General features: G+C 48.9%; 1 protein-coding gene across 2 annotated transcripts in view; it reads right to left on the bottom strand.

The window, feature by feature from the left end:
* hmgxb3 (HMG box domain containing 3) overlaps window positions 1-10,771 on the bottom strand; it is a 25,086-nt gene extending 14,315 nt beyond the window's left edge. The window contains exons 1-13 of one of the 2 annotated variants that reach the window (XM_061237120.1): window positions 10,552-10,771; window positions 8,273-8,431; window positions 7,415-7,589; window positions 5,398-5,892; window positions 4,913-5,011; window positions 4,292-4,423; window positions 3,503-3,789; window positions 2,878-3,023; window positions 2,223-2,321; window positions 2,037-2,122; window positions 1,181-1,282; window positions 644-790; window positions 1-209 (exon numbers count right to left, since the gene is read on the bottom strand). The exon at window positions 1-209 is cut by the window's left edge and continues 96 nt beyond it. In XM_061237120.1, coding sequence (XP_061093104.1) covers window positions 1-209; window positions 644-790; window positions 1,181-1,282; window positions 2,037-2,122; window positions 2,223-2,321; window positions 2,878-3,023; window positions 3,503-3,789; window positions 4,292-4,423; window positions 4,913-5,011; window positions 5,398-5,892; window positions 7,415-7,589; window positions 8,273-8,418 — 2,123 coding nt within the window. In that variant the 5' untranslated portion in view covers window positions 8,419-8,431; window positions 10,552-10,771. The remainder of the gene's footprint in view (window positions 210-643; window positions 791-1,180; window positions 1,283-2,036; window positions 2,123-2,222; window positions 2,322-2,877; window positions 3,024-3,502; window positions 3,790-4,291; window positions 4,424-4,912; window positions 5,012-5,397; window positions 5,893-7,414; window positions 7,590-8,272; window positions 8,432-10,551) is intronic. The other variant, XM_061237121.1, reaches the window with a different exon arrangement.
* Between the last annotated feature and the right edge of the window lie 673 nt (window positions 10,772-11,444).

The following is an 11,444-nucleotide window of genomic DNA, read 5'->3' as shown; positions in this document are numbered from 1 at the left end:
CCCTCCTCGGCGCCCAGGACCGCCTCGGCGCCGTTGAGCGCCCGGACGGTCGCCATGGCGTCCTGCAGCTCCGCCTCGCTCTCGGGGATCTGCGCGCAGAGACGCAGCAGCTGCAGGGTGGACTGCCGCTGCGTCTCCCTCTGCGCCGGGGTCAGGGGTCGGTACGGGTCCAGCAGCCCCGCCCGCGACAGGGGGGGGGCGGGGTCAGCCTGGAGACACGGACACGCAAGGGTAGTGGAGAGAGAGAGGGGGGGGGGGGGAGAGAGGGAGAGAGAGAGGGAGAGAGGGAGAGAGAGGGAGAGAGGGGGAGAGGGAAGAGGGAGAGAGAGAGAGGGAGAGAGAGGGGGAGAGGGGGAGGGAGAGAGAGAGAGAGACAGGAGGGGGAGGGAGGGGGAGGGAGGGAGGGAGAGGGGGAGAGAGAAAGAGAGAGAGAGGGAGGGAGGGGGAGAGGGAGAGAGATGGGGAAGAGGGAGAGAAACGGAGGGAGAAAGAGAGAGAGGGGAGAGGGAGAGGGGGAGAGGAAAAAGAGCAAGAATTAGAAACATTTACCAAGACAGCAGAGAGACATGGATGTAAAAAGAGAGTGAAAAATATAAAGAGAGAAAGATGAAGAGCCTTGTGTCGGAGAGATGAAAGGACTGACCGGCACTTTGGGCTTCTCCACGCGTTTCTTGCGGAGCTCACAGCCGCAGAAGGGGCACTGGGTGGGTTTGTGTCGGTTCTTGTAGACGTAGTTACACCCCGGGTTCTTACACTTCCCCCGGCCTCGCGCGGTGGACAAGCCCAGGTCCTGTCACAGGGCAGGGAGAGGGAGAGAGAGAGGACATTTATTTAGTTATTCATTTATTTACACGCATGCACGCACGCACGCACACACAGCAGGTGTAGTAAGGGGTAAGACTACATAATATATACATATATATATATTTTTTTTTTTACATTGAAATTTACTCCGATGTATTTCCTGTTTTCCAACAGTGGTATGGAGAAGAGCATCTCTGAACACTCATAACTGTTAAGTGGATAGGCTACAGCAGTAGAAGTAAAAAATACGTCTAATAAATACCTAATAAAGTGCTCGGTGAGTGTACACTAGTGCTTGTAAAGACAGGCCCCAGTTTCAGTGAGTGGGCCACTCATATGGCTGTGATCACATCAGCCCGTACGTAGAGGTGCTTACCAGGGTGGTGGTGGGATTGTGTTTGAGGGAAACCACCGAGAGAACCTTCAGTCCTTTATCTGTTACTACAACCGGCCCGCTGTTCACTGGAGCCGGCTGCTCCTACAAGAGAAACAACAGCCTCCGCTAAATACTGCTATATAACACATCTACATACTGAACAAACACATAACATCTCTACATACTGTACAAACACATAACATCTCTACATACTGTACAAACACATATAACATCTCTACATACTGCACAAACACATACAACACATCTACATACTGCACAAACACATATAACATCTCTACATACTGCACAAACACATACAACACATCTACATACTGTGCAAACACATACAACACATCTACATACTGTACAAACACATATAACATCTCAACATACTGTTCATTACATTACATTACATTATTGGCATTTGGCAGACGCTCTTATCCAGAGCGACGTACAGTTGATTAGACTAAGCAGGAGGCAATCCTCCCCTGGAGCAATGCAGGGTTAAGGGCCTCGCTCAAGGGCCCAACAGCTACGTGGATCTTATTGTGGCTACACCGGGATTAGAACCACCGACCTTGTGGGTCCCAGTGATTTACCTTAACCACTACACTACAAGCCGCCTGTTCATACACATATTACATCTCTACAAACACATATAACACATCTACATACTGTACAAAAACATCTAATAACATCTCTACATACTGTAGATGCATATACAACATCTCTACATACTGTATATACCCACATAACATCTCTACATACTGTATATACGACACGGCTTCTGAGGACTATAGGAGTGTCTCGGGGCTGTGATGTCATAAGAGGGCGGGGCACACCACCAATGACTCACCTGCGGTGGGCGATCCAGCTTGACCGCGTGACCGAGCTGCTTGAGGGTACTGGGCTTCAGACCGCCCACCTTTCCCACGCTCTTCACTGGCGAGACACAGGGGGGCGATGGGGAGCGTTACATTACACAGACACAGGATAAACCACAGAGGAAGAGACCGGGGCGATGCGCTGCACTGAGGCCCACCTGCTCGGACGCTGTTTTTCGGAGCCTCGTACTGGAACCTGTCTGCGGACAGCGCCACCCACTGGACCAGGCTGGCACGGGCCAGCGTGCTCGTTTGAACTTTCATTAAAGACAGAAATTATATCACAGTTAGGAAATTATGAACAAATAAAAAAATGATTAAAAAAAAATAATAATTATGAACAATATAACATACTACCTCATTTGTCAGAGGAAAACTACAATAAGCCTGGATACCCACGGAAAAAATTATAAATCATCTGAAAACAATCACTAGTGATGCTACGACTTTAAATGGGTTCACAGTATGGAAAAACGGCGTTACGGTCATCATCTGTGAGCTAAAACCTGTCCGCCCTGAGCACCATAGCAGGGTGGGCAATCCCAGTCCTGGAGAGCCGATGTGTACACCAGTTACCCTGGCCTATTGGCTGTATGCACCGAAACGTCACTCGTAGAGTAGACCACAGTAGAACATTTCATATAGGGGTCTTTGGCTGTCAATCATTCACGTTTCAATAAATACACCTACAATATCGTAAATGTTAGGGGCAGATAACTAAGCAATTAAGGCCAGAAGTTGGCATTAAAACCACAAACAGATAAACTGTGATTCGGTATAGTTATTAGTCGGTTAGTTTTAAAAATCACTGACTTTGAGGAGGGAGGGGGCTCTGGTGGAGGGTGTGGGTGGGGGCGGGGAGGATGGCTCTGATTGGGCGCTTCGGCCCGAACCTGGAGCTCTTCTCCCGCCTCTTAGCCCTGCCGCGCGCCGGATTGGCCGTGGACAAAGGGGCAGGGCTGTGGAAACAGTGAGTGACAGGCCATGTGAGTATTGCTCTATCCGCCACTACAACAGCAAGAAACGGCATCAAATTAAGCGTCATGACAACCCTGTTCTCTGTTGGTGAACATTAGCTAAGGCTGGTCTTGAACACACGTCAGCTTAGACATCCCAGCAGGTCTTTACATTACATTACATTATTACATTAATGGAATTTGGCAGACACTCGTATCCAGAGTGACGTACAGTTGATTCGACTAAGCAGGAGACAATCCTCCCCTAGAGCAATGCAGGGTTAAGGGCCTTGCTGAAGGGCCCCAACGGCTGTGCGGATCTTATTGTGGCTACACCGGGATTAGAACCACCGACCTTGTGGGTCCCAGGCATGTACCTTAACCACTACGCTACAGGCCGCCCGTCTCCGCTGGAATTATCAGCAGGGTTGCCACGCAAAAATTGACCGTGAGGACCGGCATCGCTGTTCTGAGGGACTCACGCTGCAGGCGTCTGCGGGCGAGCTGCAGGTGGTGGGATGTCGCCCCCCGGTGGTGGGATGACCGCGGCTCTCAGCGCGTTTTTTGGTGTCAGCGATCCCTTGCTGTCGCTCCGGCCCCCCGGGGCCCTGTCCTTGCTGCCGCCGGCCCTGGAGCTTGCGGGGCCCCCCCGCCGCTCCGGTCCGTCCCCCGGTCCCCCAGCGTGAGGGGCGGAACCACCCGGCCGGGAGTGGCACGCAGTTTCCGGTCGGATGGGCAAGGTCGCCGGTTTGGCCTGGGCCCTCTTAGCCTGGGGGGGGGGGGCAGATGTCAGAGAGGAGGAGGCCTGTCAATCATTGCAACACAGTCATTTTAACCAAAGTGACTTGCAGTTGATTCGGCTAAGCAGGGGGCCAATCCCCCTTGGAGCAATGTGGGTTTAAGTGCCTTGCTCAAGGCCCAACAGCTTAGCCACTAGATCACACGTTGCCCCTGTCACACCCTCGTTACACCCCTAATCTCTTTAGCGTGTTCAGTGTTGTTCAGTGTGTTCAGTTTTGTGTAGCGTGTTCAGTGTTGTTTAGCGTGTTCAGTGTTGTTTAGCATGTTCAGCGTGTTCAGTGTTGTTTAGCGTGTTCAGTGTTGTTCAGTGTTGTTTAGCATGTTCAGCGTGTTCAGTGTTGTTTAGCGTGTTCAGCGTGTTCAGTGTTGTTTAGCGTGTTCAGCATGTTGAGTGTTGTTCAGTGTGTTCAGTGGGTTCAGTGTGCTCAGCGTGTTCAGCGCATTCAGCGCGTTCAGTTCTGCAGACTTACCGCAGGAATCCACTTGCCCCCGAGGTGCTGGCCGCAGTTGGGGCAGTTGGGCGGTTTGTGTCGCGTGACGTAGGAGAAGGAGCAGTCCGGCGTGCTGCAGTGGCCGCGCCCCCTCCTGGTGTACTTTATGGACTGAGGAGACAGATTTACACAGACCAGGGTTTACACCCTGGGGTGGCCAGCCCTGGTCCTGGAGAGCCGCAGGTTGCACCTCTCCCCGCCCCTCCCTGTAAACCTTAACTGTTGTCTTTACTTGTGTCACGCTAGGATGATACCTTTGCTAGTTGTTTTTTTTTGGCTAGGCAAGCTGTTTATTCATATATTTGCATGGTGCGGTATAAAGAAAATACAAAAATGCAAATATGCATGATCAAATAGGCCCTAGTCCTTATCCTTGTTGTACAGGAAGCAGTTGAAATTGTACTTCCCTCTTGGGTCTTTCAGTGCACTTATCCCTGGTTATGGGTATGCACTTTGCACTTTTTTGTATGTCGCTCTGGATGAGAGCGTCCGCCAAATGCCATTGATGTAAAAGGTAATGTAATGTAATGTAATGCAATGTAATGTAACGTAATGCAACGTAATGTTAATGATCCAGTGTGAAATGAAAAGGAAACGCACCAGTTTAAAGGACTGTGGTGTCTCAGGCTCCAAGCTGGGCACCACGGGCACGAGCAGGACAGAGCTGGCTGCCGGAGACGCTTTAGCTGCAACTACTTCCTGCGGGAAGAGAAAGGAGCGTAATGGAGACGGCTTTTCATCTTGTAGCGAAAGTCTTATACCAGGGATCATCATATCTGGTTTTCTATTCTCGGGTAATTATCTGAGCGATTCTACTGTAATTCTACTGTAATTCTACTGATTAGTGCCAGACTGTCTTCAGACCCAACTCCCAGGTAATGGAAGAGAACGGAAAACTAGCAGTTCTGGGCCCTTGAGGACCGTGCTTTTTATGGGCCCTGGGTCGCTCCCTTGAGTGACCGGGCCCCTTGAAGCCTGTAAGCTTTGCATGGACAAATGTATCTGTATCTGACAGCGCATCAATGTATCTGACAGTGTAGCAGATGGAGAATGTAGATATTTTACTGAGGGGAAAGCGGTCTTACTTGGTTGGGGATGATGGTGACCAAATGACTGGCGTCCATTTTGTTTTCCTGCACCGTCTGGCTGGCCACGGCCCTGTCCTCCATCACTATGCCGACGGCACTGCTGGCCCCGGCCACTTCGGCCAGCTTCTCCTTCACCAGGAGCCTGTCCGGGCTGGAGGAGTAGGAGTACTGAGAGAGGATCTCCTGCAGGACCCCCGACCGGCTCAGAGCCACGGCCGTCTCGTCCGTCAGGCCCTCGATGGCGATGCACTGCTCGGAGAGCTCCACCTCGCTGCCCAGCTCCATGGGCGAGAGCAGGGCGTCCTGCGGCATGGCCTGGCCCCCGGCCCCGCCCGGCGGGGGCTCCCCGCCCTCCACGCACACCTCCACAGGGCTGCCGCCGCCAGCCGCCTCCCCCACCACCGCCCCCTTCGGGAGGATCACGTAGTCCCTGCGTGGAAGGATCTTCCTGAAGCCCGGGAGATCCGTGGATGTTCCCGCCAGCGGTCTTCCCTAGGGGAGAGGGGGGCAGAGGGACACAAGTCTGGGTCAAGGCCCGCCCTGAGGGTTGCAGCTAACTTGTAACTTAAATTCAGGATAGAGGGACATTCTCAAACACCTTGAAAAGGGGGCTTGTGGGAACTGAAGCCCAATGACTATGCGGCAATTGGCAAAGTGGGATGAGGTACCAACTGTGGACTTTAATTCCCATCAGCACCCCCTGCAAAATATTATAGCTGAGCATACAAAAATGCTGAGAGCATCATAGATAGATAGATACTTTATTCATCCCGAGGGAAATTTTAGATGTAATTTCATGTACTTCACTGTAGCTAAAGGTGAATTGAAAAGGGTTTTGATAACCGAAAACGGTTATCACATTGCACAACAACTATCTCTGGCATGCAGTGTCAGATTTATTTAAGTTTTTTTATTTATTGAATCATACCTGATGCGGAGCAAAAGTGAAATGCTTCCGGGGGAAAAAAACGTGTCTTTTCAATGTTGATATGATAGCAACAGGACTATGCTGTTTCCATGTGGAAGACATGACAACAAGGGTAAACAGCAAAAACATAAGCGATGTGTCAAAACCAATAGGCAAGTTAATCAACACTGAATAGATACAAGTTATCGGAAAAACTCAATTTCACTGAAGTTTGAAGTTGTATTACCGAATCAAGTATGATTAAAGACGAAAAGAAGAAATGAAACCTAGCGCCACCGGCCAGAGATCGTTCGTATTGCGCTGAACTATTTGATGCACCGCGATGGCTATACGGCACAGCCCAATTGCACAATTACAGATCTTTATCTGACTGAAAGACACGGTCGGTACAGTGAATGGGGAAAGCCACGTCGGCCGGGGCCTCTCTGTGTGGAGTTTGCATGTTCTCCCCGTGTTTGCGTGGGTTTCCTCCGGGTACTCCGGTTTCCTCCCACAGTCCAAAGACATGCATGTTAGGCTGATTGGAGAGTCTAAATTGCCCGTAGGTATGAGTGTGTGAGTGAATGGTGTGTGTGCTCTGTGATGGACTGGCGACCTGTCCATGGTGTATTCCTGCCTTTCGCCCAATGTATGCTGGGACAGGCTCCAGCCCCCCTGCGACCCTGTTTAGGATAAGCGGGTTAAGATAATGGATGGATGAATAATTTACAACAAAAGAGTAACACCTGACAGGCTTTCCAGAGGCTACAAAACAAGCCTCCAAGTATTTATTGTAAATGGTAAATGGGTGGCATTTATATAGCGCCTTTATCCAAAGCGCTGTACAATTGAAGCTCCTCATTCACCCATTCATAACACACTCACACACTCACACACTCACACACTCACACACTCACACACACAGCAACAGCGATTGGCTGCCATGCAAGGCACCAACCAGCTCGTCAGGAGCATTTAGGGGTTAGGTGTCTTCCTCAGGGACACTTCCACACACCCAGGGCGGAATCGAACCGGCAACCCTCCGACTGCTCTTACCACCGGAGCCAATGTTGCCCCATTGTCTTATCTGTATGCAAGTAAGCTTACCGGGTCAATTCCCTCTTTCTCCAGTTTAGCCTTGGCTAAATAGTAGCCCTTGTCCACGACGTTGAGCATCCTCCAGCTCTCGCTGATCCTCTTGTTGATCTCAGACTGCGGCAGGTCGGGGAACTCCTGCTGCAGGCTCTGGTGAACGTCGAAGTAGTAGAGCAGGAAAGCTGACCTGGCCGAAGAGGAAGAGCACGTCACAAAACTAATAATAAAATAACAACAACCTGTGATTTAGCCGAGGCTGTCATCCAAAGCGACTTAAGAGTTTATGAGACTAAGCACCAGATAAATCCCCCCCTGGAGCAATGCGGGGTTAAGGGCCTTGCTCAAGGGCCCAACAGCTGTGTGGATGTTATCGTGGCTACCCTTGAACCGCCAACCTTCTGGTAGTCACAGTCATGTACCTTAGCCACTAGGCTACAGGCTGCCCCAGTCATGTACCTTAGCCACTAGGCTACCCCAGTCATGTACCTTAGCCACTAGGCTACCCCAGTCATGTACCTTAGCCACTAGGCTACAGGCTGCCCCAGTCATGTACCTTAGCCACTAGGCTACCCCAGTCATGTACCTTAGCCACTAGGCTACAGGCTGCCCCAGTCATGTACCTTAGCCACTAGGCTACCCCAGTCATGTACCTTAGCCATTAGGCTACAGGCTGCCCCAGTCATGCACCTTAGCCACTAGGCTACAGGCTGCCCCAGGCATGTACCTTAGCCACTAGGCTACAGGTTGCCCCAGTCATGTACCTTAGCCACTAGGCTACAGGCCGCCCCTAGCATCTGCTGCGCAGAGAAAATGGCCCAGAAAAGGGGCCAACGGTCATCTGAGAGACCCCACTCTGCCTGCCAACAGTACCTGGGCTTTTTTTCCTTGTCGGTCTTGTCGGCCTGGCCCTTGCTCTTCTTCCGTCGTTTGGGTGAGGAGACCTCCATCAAGGTGTAGCAGCTCTCCACCTCCTCGGTGATGATCTTCACCTCCGTCTCCTCGTACATGGCCTCCATTGCTCCTGCTAGGCTTCAGCGCAGAGACAAAATGGCGACCAGCTTTAACATTACCTTACATACGTTTAGCAGACACTGTTATCCAGAGGGATACACATTATCAGAGGAACACAGCTGAGGTCACCAAAACCTGCCCAACCTAATGTTCCCCGACCAGCGAATCAAGTTAACGGTGCTAGTGAAGATAAATAATAATTATTATAGAATTTTTTATTTAGGTGATGCTTTTATTGAAACTAAGCAGGGGACAATCCCCCCAGGAGCAATGCGGGGTTAAGGGCCTTGCTCAACGGCCCAACAGCTGTGTGAATCTTAATGTGGCTACACCAGGGCTTGAACAAAATGCACCAGATAGGCTACAGGCTGCCCCATGCATTATACATATACTGAATAGGTTCCATCCATTACACTAATGGCATTTGGCAGATGCTCTTATCCAGAGCGCAACGCACAGTTGATCAGACTAAGCAATGCAGGGTTAAGGGCCTTGCTCAAGCGCCCAACGGCAGCCTGTGGCTACAGCAGGGATCGAACCACCGACCTTGCGGGTCCCAGTCATGCACCTTAACCATTACACTACAGGCCGCCCTTTACATCACCAAACTGAACTCAAATCCTCAGAGAAATATTTCATAAAACCAAAAGAGATTTTTTTTTTTTGTTGCTCCAGTTTTATTGTTGTGGTTAATTTTTTTTATTTGCAGTTAGACTGGCACATAAGACAGGCGTGCAGAGTAACTTCACTTGTTCCACTGTTTGTTTCTCTCTCTGTGGGTCTTTGCTGTGCTGACTATGAGTGGACAGACCAAACTGTCCTGGATATGAACTGGGCCTAGTCTTACACATTCATACAGGAAGTCTCACCATGTCCCAGACACTCAGAAGGGGGAAAATGTTTTTGTGGCAGGAAGATGGGGGCAGCTGTATTTTAATGCGTTTAAAGTCATAAGGAGCAAGCAGAAGCAGTCCGACTTAAGAGACGGTGTTGCATTTCACAGCCAGCTGATTGACAGGACCCACTGCCTAACTAAGTCCTATATTTTTTATCAGAGCTGAAAAGGTTTTGTGGTACATCCCTTGTCTGGAAGTTACTGGACCCCAAGACTTCTGAATGCACCACACAATGTACACTGCCTACAGCGGCTGAATCTAAATGTGGAGACAGGCCAGGCCAAGGACAGAGAATGTGTGAGAAATATTAAAAGACAGGGCTGAGAATGAGATTGTGGGACTAGAGAGAGAGCTTAAAAGTGTCATTTAGTGTACTGTATATACTAATTAGCTAAGCCAAGGCTAAATACATAGAACAGAACCAATACGTTACGATGCATTATCATCTACGAGTTACCTTGATGCAAAATAAGATCTTGTACAGTGTCAATTTTGTCACAAAATCTTAAGCGTACACGCGGTCGATTAAGGCCATGTTTACTACATTTCAGCTTTCCTGATGTAAATGGCAAGGTATGACAATAACATGGGCCCACTTTCTCCGTACAAAAGAGCATGTGATGATAAAATAATGTACCTTAATGTAAATACCCACTGCACCGCAAAAAGTGGGCGGTTAGCCTACTCATACGTGCATTAGATACCAAAGCAATGCATGCAAGCAGCAAAAAAGGATGATCACATCACAATTAACTCCCCTAGAACATGAATGGGTTTTTAATCGGCAAGTTACATATTGTATAAACGCTATGCTGGGAGGGGACATCGCTTGCTAGCAGGCTAAGATCATATTAAGCCCTCTCGTTTAACGGTGGTTAAAAAAAGATTGTTGAAGGTCATTTGCTGCCAACTCAGTCACAACGCTGCCATACAGTACACGTGTTGCCAAACGCATCTTCCAGTTAACAGACATCAACTTTAGCTTGCACAGTTTCAGGAAAGTGGTGTTATTAAGCTACTGACATTCACATTGAACAAAAGAAGTTAGTTCGAAATCAATACTCTTCCATTTTGATTAATTTAAAGTCCAATGGCTGACACCACACATAATCCTGCACCAAACTTTACTCTTCCCTTTCCCACATCCCCTCCCCGTGAGGAACCCGGATGATTCGTGAGTCTCCATACTGACCGCGGGCCCGGAGAAACATCCAATGAGCGACTACCTTATTGCAACCTCACCTCTACAGCGGTTCGGACATTTATGAATCCCCTCTCGGTCAAGTCGGTTTCACTCTCAAGTTGTCTTGCATCATTAATATCCCTCCAAACTGGAAAATTATGTCATTAAAATACTGTACATGGACTTCCGCATCGTCCATATGAGGGCCTTCTTTCGGACTTCTTTCCCATCCTGTCTGTAATTCAAGATGGCGCTCCGTTGCTAAGGCAAAAAGCCAATCCGTTGGTAGAATGAATGTCTAGTTAGCCAATCAGGTGAGACGTTTTATACACGCGAAACAGCCCGTATCGATCTCATCAACAAGAGCAGTGAGCATGCGCACCATTGGCGCTCCGTGATTGGTAGCTTTAAAGTGCAACAAAGTGGAAACCCGGTGAATCATTTGACGTAAGAAAGGTGATGATTTTATCAATATCATTTGCAAAACGACATTTTTCAAAAGGTCTAAAATAAGTCTACTTCCTAAGCCGTGTAGCTAGGTTAAGTTACCTGTCCCTCTTGGATTGTGAATACGTTTGTGGCCATATCTACCTGGCTACGTGTGAGCTAGCTACAATACGCGTAGCTGATCACTGTTTAGCTATGGTCCAGTTAGATTAAAAAGGAGAAATGAATTGTGTTCTGTGATGTTTCATCCGCGCTAGTTCCGTTTTTCCGCGCAATTGATTAAATAATAGGATTTTTGTGAATATCGGTAAATCGTATGAGTTAAAACACGGTAACTAATCATAGTATATGTTTATGTAATGTACGATCATCTAACGTTAATCCTGTCCAGAAAGAGGAGGATATTGATGATCTGGTATAGATTCATTTATCTGCCGTTCACTTACTGTAATGCATTCGTAATTTTCCTGGAAATGCAATCCATTTTAAGTGCAATTAATTTTTG

The sequence above is a fragment of the Conger conger genome, chromosome 3 (assembly GCF_963514075.1).
Source record: "Conger conger chromosome 3, fConCon1.1, whole genome shotgun sequence".
In the NCBI taxonomy this organism is placed as follows: Eukaryota; Metazoa; Chordata; class Actinopteri; order Anguilliformes; family Congridae; genus Conger; species Conger conger.
The sequence above is the reverse complement of the archived record's forward strand: the minus strand, read 5'-3'. Positions and strand labels throughout refer to the sequence as shown.